The 18,715-nt window shown below is 36.5% G+C and overlaps 1 protein-coding gene across 1 annotated transcript in view; it reads left to right on the top strand.

Moving 5' to 3' along the window:
• USH2A (usherin) overlaps positions 1 to 18,715 on the top strand; it is a 991,863-nt gene that overhangs the window by 768,499 nt on the left and 204,649 nt on the right. The window contains exons 51-54 of the mRNA XM_036755334.1: positions 4,672 to 4,882; positions 10,538 to 10,735; positions 13,583 to 13,737; positions 18,174 to 18,372. Coding sequence (XP_036611229.1) covers positions 4,672 to 4,882; positions 10,538 to 10,735; positions 13,583 to 13,737; positions 18,174 to 18,372 — 763 coding nt within the window. The remainder of the gene's footprint in view (positions 1 to 4,671; positions 4,883 to 10,537; positions 10,736 to 13,582; positions 13,738 to 18,173; positions 18,373 to 18,715) is intronic.

Genomic DNA, 18,715 nt, shown 5'->3' with positions numbered 1-18,715 from the left:
TTAGAATTAAGGTTGTTAGATCTTGGTCTTTCATTTTCTATTCCTTGTTGGGCTACTCAAAAAATATGCCTATTTTGAAGATCCAGACCAGAGGCATCAAATTCTGGGTCAGAAAACTCGTGAGGGCAGCCAAATCAGATTGAAATGCAATTGGGAAATGTTTAACAAAATAAATAAAAAATCAATACATCAGAGATAATGTTAATTTGTAGTCTTTCTAAATCAATCAATGACCTACAGGGATCCATTTCTATTTGAGTTTGACACCACTGGTCCAGACTACCCCACTTCCTTTCTCCACTGACAGGACAATCCCTGTTAGTGCTGTATCAGCTCTTTGTCTAAGATTCTATGTATGAAGTTTAAGCTCCAAGTGTCTTTGGGGCCTAAGCTCAGAGTATGCAGGTTGTTGAATATCTGAGCCATGAGCCTGCCAGTAGAGCTAAGGACACTGTGTGTGAGGGGGGAAGAGAAAGAGGGAGGGGGATGGGTTATATGCCCCCTCTTTGGGAACAATTCCCTCTCCTTTTGCCCTGTAATACCTGGGCAAGTGACCAATACTTTGTGTAATAGAGATCTTCCCAAGTAGTGAATGTAAATCAGTTTTTAAAAATCAAATTATATCTTAAATATACAAGAAGAACTCATTATTTAATCATGGCAGCCTGGGCCTCATTTTATTCATCTTTAAAAGGAAGGGATTTTAGTAGGGTGCCTCCAATTCAATATCTATGAACCTCTAACAGAAAAAAAATTGGGGTGAATCCATTTGTGATGTAAATAATCATTCCTAGTCTATAAATCCAGATTTTAATATATTGAGATTTCTTAAGATAGGGCCCACCTATATCTACCTTATCACAGGATCTTAGATTTAGAGTTGATCATGAGGCCTTTCCTGATTCGAGAGGTCCATGTTCCTCACCCAACCAATTTTAAAATAGAAGAAACCTATTCATATATGGTACTAATTACTTCGTTAAATGGGCATTTTAATTGCTGTTGTTGTTGCCTTTATACAAGTTAGCAGCCATTCTTACATAATAGCATTCTTTGATTACATGTATGTGCACATATACATACATGTTCATGTGTGTTGTATGTTCGTATTATTTCCCCTAATAGAAAACATGCTCCTTAAGGGCAGTGACTTTCTCAGTTTTATCTTTATATTCCCAATGCCCAGCACATTACTTCTACTTAATAAATGCTTAGTGATTGATTAATTGGAAAAGATACTATTGGTCGTCAGGTACAACCTCCTAATTTTATAAACGTGGAAACTGAGGCCCAGAAAGGTTAGATGACTTGTCCAAGTTCACACAGGTAGTTAGTGAAAGAGAGATAAAGTACAAACCAAGAGCCTCTGAATTAAAATCTATCACTTAGTCCAGACTTTTCAGGTAAATGAATGTAAGTAATTATTATTAGAGTATTAGCTCATGAAACATTTAAATTCCCTAAAGATCATATGGTTATAATTAAAGTGAGAGGCTAGAACAAAATTACTATGCATCAGGTGAATCCAAAAAAGCAGGAGTTGCAAGCATACTATCAAATAGGGCAAAAATAAAGTTCCTGATATTAATGGAGCAAAACAAGAAAATTGTATTATGCTTAAAGGAACCTATCATAGCAATAAACTCACTATCAGTATTAAGCATATATACTGAATCAGATAACATAAGTTCATAAAGTAAAAGTTAACTTTTTTTTTTACCAAACATAGCTAGTAACAATAATAGTAGAAGATTTCAGTGTCTCCCAGAGCTAGAGATACCTAACAGAAAAAAGGAGAAAAATATAAAATAGAATGAGCTGCTGGAGAATTTAAAGCTAAAATCTTTATGATGTCTTCTGAATGCAAAAAAAAAAATTTCTCAGTACCACATGGCCCAAATATAAACTGTGTATTAGGCAACAGAGAAATCTCAAATAAATGAAAAAAATTAGAAACACTAAACATCCTTTTACAGAAAAAATGCAATACAATTGTAATTAAAACAAGGACCATATAAAAACATCAGAGACCTAAGTAAACACAATCCTAAATGAGTGAGTCAAAGAACAAATTGTAGAAACAACTAATAACTATGTGAAGGACACTGATAAGTGTGAGGCAAAATACTAAATGTTTCTGGTACGCATCTAAACAAGTTCTCAATGGAAAAATTCATATCCATAAAAACAAACATTAACAGAATACAAAAACTCAATGATGAGCTAAGTATGCAAAGTAAAAATTAGAAAAACAATAAGTTAAGAAAACAAAGAGAGATAGAAGAGGAAATCTTGAAAATTAGAGCATAAATAGATGAATTAGAGCTCAGAAACAAAATTTAAAGCTGGTTCTTTGAAAAGACTAACAAAATGGACAAACCTTTAGCCATTGTGATTAAAAGTGAAAGAAAAATCAAATTTAAAAGATGAACAAGATGAAATTGAAATCAATAGACATAAAATAAAAGAATTATCAGAACTTTACATAAAATAAAAGAATTATCAGCACAGTTATTTCCCCCTCGGAAAAAAAAAACTCAATAATCCCGAGATTTAAAAACAAATAGGTTATCTACAAAAAAGTAAAGTATCCAATTAACAAAACACCCAGTAGAGATGTTAAATAATCTGACCTCAGAAAAGGAAATTGGGCTATCTAGTCAGTCAAGCAATAAAACAAAGATGAATTTAAAAGATAATTATATCAAGCTTTTAAAGAACAGTAGCTGCAGTAGGACTAAAAACCAATATGCTGTCTCTATGTCTACACTGCTTTATTTCCTCAGGCCCCAGGGGCCACTAGGTTGCCTAAGGTTGGAAATGGAATGGGTTAAAGCTTCCATGCTGTTCAGTAGTGGGAGCAGGCAATGATCCTGCTGGGATCGCTTTTTGTGATAGGGAGGCCCATTAACACACACCCATGTACATCCATACACACATGCATGCATATGTATATGCACATGCATGTACATATTCATAAAATTCATTAATATGGATAAATTTGGGGATAATTGCTGAAAATGGGATGTTTTTTTGACCAAATAATTACAAAGGATAAAACAGATAATTCTTATTATGTAAAATTGATGAGATTTTGCATAAACAAAATTAATGCAGATAGCATAAGAAGGGAAGTAGTGTCCTAAGAAAGAAAATTTTTGTTTCAAATATCTCCATTATTTATAAGGGGTCTGATATCCAAAATATATTGTCAACTATAGAAATATATAAAACTTAAAAACTAATCCCCAATAGATAAGTGGTGAAGAATATGAATGAATATTCTAAAAACTGCACACTATTAACAGCCAGATTCTTTGGAGCATTCTGCTCCAAATCACTGATATTAAAGGAAATATGAATCAAAACATCTCTATGGTTTCATTCAGAAAATTGGCCAAGACAAGACAACTGAAAAGAGTTGGTGTTTGAAGGACTGTGGAAAGACAGGCACACTAATGAATTATTGGTGTAACTATGAATTAGTCCAACTACTCTGGAAATAAATTTGGATTTATTTGAAGTGACCAAAATATCTATTCTTTTTGGCTCAGGGACTCCATCACTAGGCATATAACCAAAGGAGAAAGGTCCTATAGATTCCAAAGTATTTTTAGCAACACCACATATAGTAACAAAGGGTTGCAAACAAATTGTATATACCTACCATTTGGGGAATGATAAACAAGTTGTAGAGCATAAGTGTAAAGGAATATTACTGTGCTATATGAAATGAAGATGAATTCATCCGTGATGAATATTTTCTAGAAAACCTTTTGTGAACTGATATTAACTGAAATAAAGAGAACCAAGAAATGGTCAATGCAATCACTACAACAATATAATTGGAAAAGAATCAAAACAATGTTGTAAAACTGCAATGACCAAGCTTGAACACAAAGAGAAGATAGGAAAAGGACCCTATAACTTCTTCTTTGCATGGCAGGGGATTCCAGATTTGGGATATTTCATTTAATTTTCAATAATAATTGCTGCCATTTTTAATATGAATGTTAGTTTTGCCAAACTTTCCCCCTCCCCCCTTTTTTCCTCATTATAGGGCCATAAGTTTAATAATTTGCTAATTCATTTATGGGCAGCTGGTATATGGGCACAGTAGATAGAGTGCCAGGCCTGAAGTCAGTAAGACTCACCTTACTGAGTTCAAATCCAGCCTAAGACACTTATTAGTTCTGTGACCCTGGGAAAGTCATTTAACCCTGTGTGCCTCTGTTTCCTGATCTGTAAAATGAGCTGGAGAAGGAAATGGCAAGCCACTCCAGTAATTTCCAGGAAAACCCCAAATGAAGTCACAAAGAGTTGGACATGATGGAAAAATGACAGAACAGTAATTCATCATTTGGAATATGTAGTTGATGTAAAAACAAATAATAAAGATTTTTTTCAGTTCATATGGTAAATAACTTTTGGTTCCAGCCACCTCATCATCATTGGAAAGTAGAATTTTCTAAAGGATATTATTTTTTTCCTTCAAAACTAGATTGGTAAAATGATATGACCTTTCTCAATTTAAAAAATTAATTTAGAGGTGATCATTCAAAATTATGATGCATACTATTTCATTTGGAACTAATAGTTATGTACATTCAAATGAAGTGCAATAATCGCTGCACCCTCCCTCCTTTCTCATCACCCCTTTGTTTGCTTTAGGAAACGAAAGAATGCCGACCTGCTTCCCTCTGCCCTGCTTCCATGAAAGATGCAGCCTATTGTGGCAGGTGTGACTTCAACCTTACCAGCCACGTTTGTGCTTTGATAAGAAATCCTCATCAGGCTGCCAAGAAACTGTCACATGAAGACTTGTGTCCATCAGCTGAAGAAGCTGTCTACATTGGGAACACAAGCACCTACTCATTCATAGGTAATAACAAAGGGGTAATCCACCTGAATAATGGGAGACGAAATAAAATGTTAGATTAAAACATGTTTTTACCCTCCAGTTTTCTTAAATGAAGACTATTCTTTTATGGTTTCTGGCAGGTCAAGTAAATTCAATAAATGCATCTCAACAAACAATTATTTTAAAAATAGCAACATTCATATGGCATTATTATACTTACAAAGTCCTTTCCCCAGAACAGTCCGAGGAGATTGGTTGTATAAATATAAATTATCTCTATTTTGTGGGTGAGAAAGCTAAGATGGTTAAGTGACTTACCCACGGTCGGTCTCTCAGACTTCTTTTTTATGCTATAATACCCCTACTGTGTGCAGATGAGTAGGCTAGAGGCTGGGGGTTGGGGCCAGGGATGAGGGGGCAACAAAGCTTAGATAAGAGAGGATCTCTTTCATCCCTGGAAGAGGACAGGGGATTTGACTCATGTAAACATAATATAAAGTAAAACATGACACATGCCTTACAGAGAACCTTATAAAGTCAGAGGGAGGAAAGGTCAGTACTGACCAGGATGATCAAGGCAACCTTGAAAGAAGGAATATTTGAATGGAGCTTTAAGGTATGAGTGGGAATTCAGTTGGTAGGAAAGATATATCAGGCTGAGGCATAGAGAAAAGGCATAGTGACAGAAAAAGGACCAATCTGATTTTTATCTTAGAGCAAAAGGAGGACAGTAAGTAGGTAGGTAGGCGGGTGTATGGATGAATAAGTAGCAAGAATTTATTCAGTGCTTACTATGTGTCAGACACAATGCTAAATGCTTGGGATACAAAGACAAGCCAAAAAGAAAGATAGTCCCCACGCTCAACGAGCTTACATTCTGGTGGGGGAAGATGGCACACCAAAGGGAGCTGAAAAGGGGCATGGGGAATGAATGGACCTGCGCAGGAGCATGGCATTGAACTACCGAAAGTCAGAAGCATAGCTGGGAGAATGAAGGGAAGGCAGCCCTAGACCAGTTTCCTGGAAGGAGGTCCTGGAAGAAACTCAGCATTGGAAGAAAGGTCTGATGTTGTGGATGGAAGCTCCAGGATGAGGAGGCTCTCAGGTGAGAGAGGTTCCAGGATAATCCAGCAGCAGCAGCATGTTGAAGTCTGAAGAGTCAGCAAAGCTAGGAGAAGCTACCATTTCATACAGTAATGTGAAATGAGAATGGAAAGTTTGAATGGAAGAAGACTGTGGAGGCATTTCAGGCAGTGGTTCTAGCTAAAGGATAACTAGTGAATCATATAGATAAGGTTGTTCTTAGGTAGTCATGCCATTTTTTAAAAAAACAATAATTATGTCTCTTAATGTATAAAGAACAACTTCTGTTAAGTTGTTCTAAAGGGAGCATGCTCTGATATGAGAACAAAGACAATCCTTCCGGATTTTAAATTTTTCTTACCTATGTTTTTTGTCTATTTATTTATGAAATCATTTGAAATCTTTTTCAAAGTCAAATGTCTGTGAATTATCAGACATCAAAACCAAAATAAGATCAATTAGAATGACATATTCTAACAAGCTGAAGTTTGGGAAGGAACTCATTCTATTCCACCCTGACTCATCTACTTGCCTTATTATGAGAAAGATGATGGATGTATATGGCAAGACTTCAGTAATGTCAAGACTAGAAGAGGTTCCTAATAAGGAACTATATACAATGAGATCTGCATTAAGAGGCACTACTTTCCCCCCTGCCCCTCCTAATTATGAAAAATGAATAGACTGATAGATAGAGAAAGGGCCTATCGGTGACTAAATTCTAGGCCTTCAAGCAAAATTATGGAAAGGACCAACTTATACTTCATTAATTGAAAAGTAGAATTTCAAAAGAGAATCTCTCTGAAATTCAGAGCAGGATCTTTTAAGCCATCATAGCATACTCCACAAGTAAATAGATACTTTCATTTACTTAACTAATGATAATAAATATTTTAAAATCTCCATTTTACCCTAATAAAGATCATTCCTGATGTAATAAATGCAAATGAATCTCAACTATTTTATTGACAGAAAAACACAGCATTTGGATTGGAAAAAATGCCCATAAGCTATGATTAATAAGCATCTATCACTGTGTGCTGGTAAGCCAGACTCTATACAGAGCCATGTAGACAAATTTAGAATTTGCCTTGGAGATGCTTACAGTTTCCATACCAGTACAGGTCTGCACGTGTGATGTATATGCAACTAAATAGTATCCACTGAGTGAACATATACAATAAAGAATCAGTTATCTCAAGAGTTTGTGCTTCTGCTAATGTGACTGAATCAAGACATGGAAGATGATCCAAGACCACACAGGCATGTCAGCATAGGGTGGGTCTTGGGAAAATTCAGGTGCCACAAAAAACCAGTGGGAGGAAAAAGACTTGATTTAGACTAATGGTTACATTCTTCCAGAGTACTCCTTATATCTCCTCCTGATTCAGTACTTATATCCTGGCCTGAATCCCCATTGCAGTAATTTGGTTTCCTATTTACTTCATCCTTTTGGACTTCTACCATCTGAGGGCACATGTGTCTGTCCTAGGCTGACCTTTGGTTTATACCTACACAGTTCCCAACTAGGAGCCTGTTGCTTCTCCCACCAAATATGGATGGTCTTTTCCCCTCTTTCCACAGTGTTATCTTAATTACTAAAACACGTTAGCCCTGCTGGGTTGAAAAACAATAGTATTCTCTAAGTCTTTAAAATTTAAATTAAAACACCTACCTTACAACAAATATCCCAATAGGGATAGCCATAGACCTTGAAGTTACCACAATAGATTACCCAGAATGCCTAACAATTGGGCTGCCTTGAAGGTGCTGCTATTACTCCGAGGGGAGCGAATTCCTGTTTCAGAGAGTGAGTAGAGGCAAAGCTCCTGATCCTAGACTATAAGAGCCCCAATAATTGTTTGTGGGGGTCAGGCTATAGACTTCCCAGGGCTCATGACTCAATTAAAATTGTTCCTAGACTTTTTCCTCCAGGATTTTCCTCAGCTATCCTTTGTTGTATTCATTGGAGCAATCAGTTATCCACTGAGCCATCTTTAACTCACTGAAAATAGCTGCCCTCCATTCTGGAAAATGTATAGGGTTTATTCAGAAACTTTTGACACCAGTGATAGAACTAAGGTTGCTAACCCATCCCCAGTTCCAATTAGCAGCAAGGAAACAGGAAAAATTGCAGGATTTGGCAACAGGTTGGATACAGGAAATGAGAGAGATTAAAGAGTCAGGGATGACACAGGCTTCAAGCCTGGGTGACTTGAAGGATGATGATGCTCTCAACATTAAGAGGGAAGTCAGGAAAAAAGGGAGAGTTTGGGGAAGGAAAGATAAAGAGTTCATTTTGAGGCATGCTGAGGTCTATGGAAATCCAGTACAAGATGTCCACTTCATAGGAACTGTCTACTAGGTAGATAGGTAGGTAGATAGATATAGATATATTGATATATGTAGATAGATATATAATGATATATTGATAGATATGATATATGATAGATATTAGAGTATGACTGTTTATATATGTATACATATATACACAAACATATATGTAAAAATCTCCCCAGGACTTAACACTTTGCTTGGCACCTAGGGGGTGTTCGATAAATTCTTTTTTCTTTTCACTTCTTAATTCCTTTTATTATGGCTTTGAACTCATCATTGGGACAACATTTCAAACTGGATATCCCATATTCATCTTAAACTCAGTATACACAAAATGAACTCATTATTTTCCTTCTAAAACCTTCTTCCAGACTTCCCTATTCTCTCACTATCTTTCCGGTTGCCCAGATTCATATGGAAATAGTTGACAAGTTTGTCAGTTGTACCCTCCAGAATATCTCTTATGTATGGTCCCTTCTCTCCATTTACGTTGCTATCACCCTAGTGCAGGCCCTTTTGGGCTATTGAAATAGTCTTATGATTGGACTCCCTGCCTCAATCTTCTCTCTTTTCTAATTCCTCTTTCAAATAGTTGTTAAAGTAATATTTGTAAAGCACACATCTGATTACATCATTTCCCTAATCTATAAGCACCAATAACTATTACCTCTAGGGTCAAATTAAGAGCCCTTCACAACCTAGCTCTCACCTACCTGCTATTTCCCATACATGACATATTTTTGTTTTAAATAGGCCATCCCCTGTGCCTACAATGTTCTCCCTCCACATTGTCTCTTCTTAGAAACCCTAGTTTTCTTAAAAGTTAAGTTTGTGCTATCTCCTACATGAAGTCTCTCCTGATTGCCCAGAATCTAGTACCTGTTCTCAAAATTGCATTGTTTTTATTGTTTATTTATAATTTTATTATTTATTTATTATTTATTATATAATATTATATATTTAAATATTATATTTATATTTATTTTTGTTATTATTGTAAATTATTAATATAAATTATAAATTATTTTATTATTATATCATTTTTTCTTATAAGTGCATGTCTCCTCATATATGATATAAGGTCTTTGAATACAGGAAATGTGTCGTTCAATGAATTTGTGGCCTTTGTGTCTAGCACAGTGACTAGTACATAGCAAAATGAGCATTTAATATATGTCTGTTTATTAATGATTGATAGATTGCCTCTTCAATCCCCCTCAATGCCCATATTCAGCCATATCTGAATCTTCTTGATTCTACTTCCGTAATGTCTCTAATACCCATTGCCTTCTCTTCACTCATGAAGCCTCTACCTTAATCCAAACCCTTCTTACCTCTTATCCAAATTATTGCAGTGGTCTCCTAATTGTCTCCCCTAAATGTGCCTCCAGCGTCTTCCCCTTGAATATCTCCTCCATGCAGATGCCAATTTGACATTCCCAAAATACAGCTTTGAATGTAGTATCTCACTACTCAAAAGTCTTCAGTGACAACTATTGTTTCTAGGATAAAAGATACATTCCCATGTTGGGCATTAGAAGGCCTCCACAGTGTTTCCCCTCACCTACCTTCCTAGTCTTATTTCACATTGCTTCTCTTCTTACCATTGCTGTTCCAGAGGCACCTGGAACTAGATTGTACCTCTAGGTGGTACAATGGATAGAGTTACAGGCTTGGAGTCAGGAAGACCTGAGTTCAAATCTTGCCTGAGATGTTCACTCTGTGACCCTGGGCTTAACCTCTGTCAGCCTCAGTTTCTTTGACTGTAACATAGGGATAATAATTGTACCTACTACTCAGAGTTGTTGTGAGGATCAAATGAGATAATATTTATAAAGTGCCCAGCATATAATATACACTTAATCAACATTTGCTTTCTTACTTGCTACTCAAACTAATTTACTATCTGTCCCTTGTACATGACATGCCATCTTTCTTTTTAGCCACTATACCTTTGCATAAATAGTCATGTAGAATGCCACTGGTCATACCAGTAGTAAATAGACAAGGTAGGATTTACACAGAGGGCCTCTGAATTCAAATCCAGCATGCATTCTACTATATCACTGAACTGAATTGAATTGAGAATATGTTTCTTTTCTTTTTTATATGATAAAAAAGCAAATATCATATTCCAGTTTAATTTGGACAAAATATATTAAGGTAAATATATTTTGGAAAATATTATCTCTGCATTTAGCTTTCACTTCATGGTAAGAGAAAACTGAATAATATGTCCAATTTCTGTCTTTCCAGATGTTAACCTTCAACCCTACAAGATGTATGAGTACAGAATTGCTGCGTGGAATAGCCATGGACAAGGTTTCAGTGATGCTTCCAGGGTCAATACAAAGCAGGATGTGCCACAAGGAGTGAGTCCTCCCACGTGGACCAAAATGGACAATCAGGAAGATGCAATTGTTTTAAACTGGAAGAAACCTATTCAACCAAATGGTACCATTTTCCCTTTTAAATGAAATTATCTTAATGTCCATAAAGAATTTGACATTCTTGCTACTTAAATCTAATCAACAAGGGAATCGCTTTAATTCAATCCAATAAACACTTCGTAAGCCCCTACTATGTGCTGTTGTAGGGTCATCTTGTTCCATGGAGTTGAAACAAAGAATTTACATGGAAAAAGGAAAGCAAGCTGGAAAGTTCAAATCCTTCCTTCTGTAAAGGAAAGCTCTGGGAATTTAGTGCTCCACCCTTCAGAACTGGAATTAGGGGAGGGAAGAAGGTGGGAAGGTGTTTAATATCCATGGCTAAGTTCACTGTCAGATAATGGTATCTGCCGATCTAGTCATTCTACACCATTCTGCCAAATTGATATTCCTAAAACACTGGTCTGACCATGATCCTTACCAACTGAAAAAAAATCCAGAATAATATTTTAAAAACCCTGTTTGTCTTGAATCCCTTCACAGTCTAACTCCAGCCTATCCTGCTACTTTCCTTTACGTACTCTAAGGTCCAGAAAAACTAGCTTGCTTGCTATTCCCTGGGCACAACATACCATCCAGGAATGCCTGCCTTCATAGGGATGACCTTTCCTCACTTTGTGATCTCCAATCACCTCCTCACCTTCTCCTTTAGCTTAGGTCACAAGTACCTAACCAGAATAGTCAAATTACAGGAAAACTTCTCACTGTTAGGGATACCCTCCTCATTCTCTTCCCTTCAAATTGTCCTGGGAAAGGTGTGCTGATAAATATTTAGCTGGCTCTCTAGGGTGAAAAATATATCCACATCATACTTTTAAATTTAATCTGCATTATTAACATTTTTCTATCACTTTCTTAAGTCTAAACAATTAAATAATAAAACAAGCCATGATTTGTAGCATTTTGTGAGGAATAAATATGCTGAAAATGTAACAATTGTGAGTCTGTTCAAGCTGACTCCACCATACCCTTGGCCTCAGACCCATCAGAACAGGTCAACTTGTTCTACTGAATTGGAGAAGATGGGAGTCCCTAATTGTATTCTTCCATTGAGGTAGAGGACCACTAGGCCTTGTGGCCTACCGCTGCTTTCGGAGATTTTCCAGACCTTACCATTTGCCCTGCCTCTATGCCCTCCAGATCCACGTACTGTAGTTGGGTCTACTGATGCAACCTAAGGATTCTTGGGATTTTCCATCTACCTTGCCACTGATTTTTTCTTTGTGCATTGTTTTTCTTAAAATGAGAGCTCTTTGAGAGCAGGAATTTTCTTGCCTTTTAAAAATTTGTATCCTCCATGCTTAGTGGAGTGCTTCATAATCATTCATTCAATCATTATCTTGTCTTTGCACAAGCCATACCTTGTGCCTGGGATGTACTCTCTTCTCATCTCTGTTTCCAGATACGTGGCTTCCTCCCAAGTTCATCTTCATCTTGAGCATTGCCTCCTAAAGGAAGCCTATTGTGAGTCCCTCAGAAATTGCTAAAGTCTCCTCCCAGAAATTATTTTGCATATATTTTGTATTTAATTTTCTATATATGCGGTGTTCTTTCCAATAGGTCTATTATCCTTGAATGGAAGAATTTTATTTATTTATATCCCCAGCACCTAATACAGTATCTATCACTTGCTATTATTGTTGGGCTCTTAATGTTTGAGATATTGAATTGAATCGAATTAGTAAATCCTTAGTTATCTGCCTTTCCATTGCCTACATCGTAGAATATCCATTGCAAATGTTTAGTCATATACCAGATTCTCTTGGGTACCAGCATCTTCCTGGGTGTTGTTTTCTTTTTTTTTAATCAAAGTATAGTATGTTCAGTGAAATAAACGTATTTTCACAGTTATCTAAGTTAAACAAAATTTTCAAGGGGGTTGGGGAGGGAAGAAAATATAGAGCTTATATAATTTATTTTAGAGTCAAGTGGTTATGATTTTAGGTTGTCTGTGCCATTGACCACATACCACTACCACCACCATCACTAAATGTATATAATCCAGAATTGATTATACGCAGTCACATAATGATTATTTCCTTTTTTAAAAAATTTCAATAAGCAACATATTTTCTCACCTTCCTGCCACTCTATCAGCAGGTTGTAGTGTTCTTTATCAAAGGTCCTCTAGAATCATGGTCATCACACTGATTACAGGTCATAAATCTTTCAAAGTAATTTGTTTTTATAATACTTATTATTGTATCAGTTATTCTCCTGGTTCATATAACTTTTCCCAAGTTTCTCTAAAATTGTCATTTGAATGATTTCTTATGGCCCAGTAGAACTCTATTACAGTCATATACCATAATTGTTTAATCTTTCTCCCAATTGATGGGCACCCCTAATTTTTAAGTTCTTTTCCCATTAAAAAGAACTGCTATAAATATTTTTTTTCTTCACATTCAATCACAAGTCAGTATGGGTTTCCTCTATGATGGCAAAGACTCCAGCACTTCTATACCTATTCCTTAACAGATAATGGTAATGATTGGCTCTGATTTTAAAAATCTATTAATGATAATCCTTTTATCTAATGAAATTCTGGGACAAAAAGGTATATAGTCCATATCTAGGCTTATGCACAAAGCCTTTGTAGTGTAATCTGCCAGTACTCATGCTCTGATGATTTGGTCTTCAGAAATTCAGGATCCCATTCACATCAAGGTAGACATCAGGGTAGGACATTAGTAGAATAATAGAATAGCTAATAATTGTGAAAGTGATAATAATATAAGCATAATATTGGTAAAATAATGTTTTTCTCAGTAATGAAGTGAATTTGCAAAGTGACTCAATTCCTTTAAAAGTAAATGACATTTCAAGAAAGGACAATTTTTCCTCTTTCGTTTAGGTCTCATCATTCATTACATTGTTCTTCGAAATGGAATTGAACGTTTTCGGGGGACAGATATGAGCTTTGTGGATACCAATGGGATTCGACCATATCAGGAATATTCATATCAGCTGAGGGCCTGCACCGTGGCAGGTTGTACTGACAGTTACAAGGTAAAGTGGACCACTGACTCCAGAGCCATGGTAGGATATGTAATATGAAAAATATCTGAATATCTAGAATTATTAAGATTATCTTGACAACAGGAAAAGAAAGTTATCTTCCCCTAACTGATGACAAGGTAAGAGTTTTTGCATTATCTTAACCTAGGTTTGGATAGATATGACTGACAAAAGCTAGTGGGAAGGAGACTACTGCTGTATATGATTACCCTATTGGTTTTTATATAGACTATACTTTTCACCCAAGACTCATTTATATGAAAACCTAAGTTTAGCCCCTTATTGATATATACCGAATGTGTATATGTGTATACATATCTGCACACATATATGTATATACATGCATAAATGTGTGTATGTATATACATACATGTATAGATGTACACTAAAAATTATATGTATATGTATTTTTTTCTTGGTGAAAAAGCATAACTTTAAGGACTATGGCCTATATTCAAGGGCAGCCTATATTAAGACCAATATGGTAAATGGTTTATGAATGAACCATCCAACTATACTGTAAGCCAATAACAAAGTTACATGCAAAACTCTCTCAGCACTGCTCACAAATCTCAACCTTAAGAAACAATAATTGCCTAGACCTTCCATACCATTTCCCACTTGGACCTAAGTTGACTCTCATACCTGATTGGTTTCCCTGTTTATCCAGGGAGTCTTCTGCAAAACCATCAAAACTGACATGCTGAATGTCCTTCCCCAGTCCCAAGATTCCTAAAACTATAAAGATCTGTAAGTATTTTTTTTTCCAAACACAAAATCCTTCAGATAGCTTACCTATTTTCTCTTCAAAGCCTGTCTCTGCCACTAACTAGCTATGGGACCTTGGGTAAATCATTTGACTTTCTTGGACTTCAGTTTCCTCATCTACAAAATGAGGATGTGGGAGAGGTAGATTATGTACTCTCTAGAGTCCTCCTCACTAGATCTAGAATATTGATTCAATGGAAGGTGCCCCTTCTCAAAATCTTTCATTTCTTTTGATTACATCAGGGAGAAACTTTCTATTGGTTGTTAATGGTCTTAACTTCTTCAAGTTAAAAAAAAAACATCACCAAGAGTATTCACTCAACTGATAAAAATCCATTTATAATGTGGCCAAAGGTTTCATGAGGAGTTGCTACAACATAAAAACTTTATCATCCGGTGGCCATCCTTTTGGTAATCTTTATAAGAGCAGTGATTCAAAGAGTTTAGTGCTAGAATGGAGTTTAGAGATCATTTAGTACTTAGCTAGGCCAGTTTTCAAATGACAAACACAGAACCTCTCCTAGGCTTATACTTGAGGCCATTCTTACCTTAGTAAGAACTGTCAGAACTTCTATCCCTAATATCATAATCTCAAATTTGTGGATACCAATGGGATTCAACCATATCAGGAATATTCTTATCAGCTGAGGGCCTGCACAGTGGCAGGTTGTACTGACAGTTACAAGGTAAAGTGGACCACTGACTCCAGAGTGTGATGAAATATTTTTAGTGGAAAATATTGTAAAAAGAAAACCAAATATTTTAGATTTAGACCTAAAATTTTGTTAGTACACTGAACTTTCACAGTAGAAACTCCTCATACCAATACACATCCTCAGTTATTCCTTATTTTGGTCTTAGAGGGTTTCTCAGGGAATTATGGAGTTAAGTGCCTCTTTTGGGGTCATGCACAGCTGATATATGTCAGAGGCACGACTTTAGCCAAGATCTGATTGATTCTGAGACTAAACACTTATTCACTGCATGTGCTACCCTTCTATTGTAAATTATTTATGTTAACAAATTGTAGCTTTATTCATTAATTTTATTTCATGAGTAGCCATGTTCTTGAAGAACAAGTATGAAAAATGTTATGGAGGAATTGTATGGTAGAAAGAATGAGCTACATACATGATTAGAGAGAGAGATGACTGATGGACAGCCACATTTTCACACTGGGAGCCTCATAATGTCCATACAAAGAGTGAAAGGCCTCCAGGAGGTTACATATCTTTCCTCACCACCCCCACCACCATGTCAAACTTATGGGAAGATATTGACAATAGTCACATAGGATGGGCAAGCATGGATACGTTGTGGTCTGCATCAATTGAAGGAATTTCTAAATCATCGTGATCACAGATTCACTTGATAGTTTATTAATTGTTATTATTCATAATAAATATCAATATATATTTTAAATGACTATTCATGTTTAAATGATGAAATAGGCAGCATTGGGTAATAATCATTACCTTAATTGTTAACATTAATAGAGCCCTTTAAGGTTTGAAAAGTACTGTAATTGTGTTATCTCACTGGATGCTTTCAACAACCTCTTGAAGTAGATGCTACTATTAACTGAGGCTGAAAGATGTTGTGACCTGCCCAGGATCACAGAGCTTGTAAGAATCCGAGGTGGGATTTGAACTCAGGTCTCCCTAATTTCAAACTCTGCCCTCTATCTACTCGTCTACTTCTATCTACCATCTACTCTCCTACCCAGACAGCAGACTTCAGATTCCTTTACTCAGTTTCTCATATACTAACTGCGAGAGCTCAGGGAGGTCATTTGATTCCTCAGTACCCCTAAACAACCTACTAAGATTATGAGCTGCAAAACAGTGGCTGACTTAAATTGTTAGGAAGAAGTCTTCACTGGGAATTGCCTACAACAATGAAATGACAGATACACCCCCCCACCCCAGTAATATACATAAGGAAATGTTTTTATCCAAATTGATTAACAAATAGTGTATTGTTGCCAGATTTCACCTCTGATGTATGTTTTTTCATCTTTAAAATGGGGATAATAATACATCCGCCATCTACCTTATAGCGTTATTGTGAGGGAAGCCATTTTAACTGGAAAGCGTGATATAAATGTGTTATTCTCAGGGCATTAATGTACAAGGATTTATCCCATGCTTTATGCTGACATTATAAAGGCACCGGTAGAGGATCTGTCTTCTCTTTCTATTTCATAGTTCCTTGGCACTACACATATAAAGAGTCAATAACAACTTAAAGGGACTTAATTTCTAACATGACAATAACTATAGTTTAGGTATTTAGAAGAAGATGATAAAATTTGCAGAGAATCCTAAGGCCTAAAGATGACCCCAGGACATTCCTTTACCTTCCCTCTCTCCACTCTACAAATGAAGGAGCCAATGGAGGGAATTATAGACAGAAGCTTGACAATTTTGACCCCCAGGTCAAATAATGATTTAATATCAAGCCTCCTGGGTGATGGAGGCAAAGACCTTATCACACAATTTCAATGGGAGATCAGGAGGCATAATCTGGCACAGACAAACCAATTAAATTAGGTAAAGGGACTTGGGAGGGCCCGAAGTAGTAACATTCATACTACCTGGTACTCTTTAAAAATTCATCAAAAAGGAAAATATCCCAGGCTCCATCTACTTGTCAGAGCTAAGCATATTGCTGCTGTATCCCAACAGGGATCACCTGGGAGGAAGAGGCAGCTGTGAAGTTGACATACTCTGTGCTTGATGCCCAACAGTAATAGCCTTTTCACCTGAAAAGAGGACTGTGACAGCCTCTTCACACAAGATGGGAGAGGAGACCAAATAAAACATTCAGTCAAACCAATCAGTTGCCGTCTGTGTTTGCAGCTGTGTGTTTAACAATGACTCAGAAGCATCCTGGGTTGTGCCACCATGTAGACAGATGGTGACTGATCAGTTCGACCAAAAGTTATAGTTGGAATGATTCAGGAACAGCCCTGATGCCGTGTGTGCAGACACAGCTTGTGTCTCCATGACACCAAAACAATTGGTTAAAAAGAGAAATCGAAGTTAATTCAGTGAAAAATTCAGCCAGTTTTCGTCGACCTTTTTTTTAACACTACGTAGAATAAACAACTGGGTGATTACTTCTTTTAACTTCTCAGTTGGCTGTTGCATAGATCCAAGCTTCTGCAAACTCATTTTAGAAGAGAAGTAAAGAAAAGGCTATAGGGTGATGCTTTCAGCCATACTGTGTGGAAGCAAGTTCTGATGTGTGTTTCGCTCCATATTTACTAGTGCTTAAAAAGTACGAAATCAGGCTGTTAAAATGCAAAGACACTGATGAACCATATGGAAGAGAGTTATCAAGAGTTCTCTAGGAAGATATTTTGCCAGCCAGATTTTGCTTGTTTGAACCGACTGCCATCAAAATTGTTGTGAACCTGTTGTGATAAATGGTAGTCCTAGACTTATATAATATATTCAAGGTCAGATTTCATTGTTTAAATAGAAAGAGTGGGAGTGGGGGGGGGGGGGTGGGAATTGAAGGACTGATTCACCAAGCCCTTGTTAATGATATGCCAGGCCAGACAACAACATTTTAAAACAAAAGTGACATTCTCATTGATCGGGAAACCTAGTGTACTATTACAATAAATTGCTGTTTAATTCCAATGTCTTCAGGTAGTTGCAGCTACCATCCAAGGAGTCCCAGAGAGTGTACTGCCTCCAGCAATAACAGCCCTGAGTGCAGAGGTGCTGCATCTGAGTTGGAGAGTCCCTGAGAAACCAAATGGTATCATCAAAGAGTACCAGATCAATCAGTCTGGGAAAGGTCTTATCCACAGTGACACCAATGGGAAGATGCAGCATACAGTCACAGGTAAAGAAGACAGAACCTATGGGGCAGGGGGAAACATTTTGTTACTTGATTTAAGGGGAAAAATGTCCCAAGGGTGTTCTTTTGAGATGTCAGATCACATCCAAACGATGGGTTGTCTTGACATTTGAAAAGGTCTTATCTAGTCACACACTGGCAAGAGTAAGCCAAAATAATGGTATAAAAAATAATTTGATTTTAGCTAAGGAATATATCATGTGTTTTTTTGTATCAGACTTTTCTTCTTAATTATATTGTCCTTGCATTAAGAATAAAATTAGTTTTCTATTCTCTATAGAGATGGGGAGAAAGAAAGGATATAGCCGGAGAGTCAGTGCCTAGAAAT

The sequence above is a fragment of the Trichosurus vulpecula genome, chromosome 4, assembly GCF_011100635.1.
Source record: "Trichosurus vulpecula isolate mTriVul1 chromosome 4, mTriVul1.pri, whole genome shotgun sequence".
NCBI lineage: Eukaryota > Metazoa > Chordata > Mammalia > Diprotodontia > Phalangeridae > Trichosurus > Trichosurus vulpecula.
Note: the sequence above shows the minus strand (reverse complement) of the source record. Positions and strands in the feature narration are given on the sequence as shown.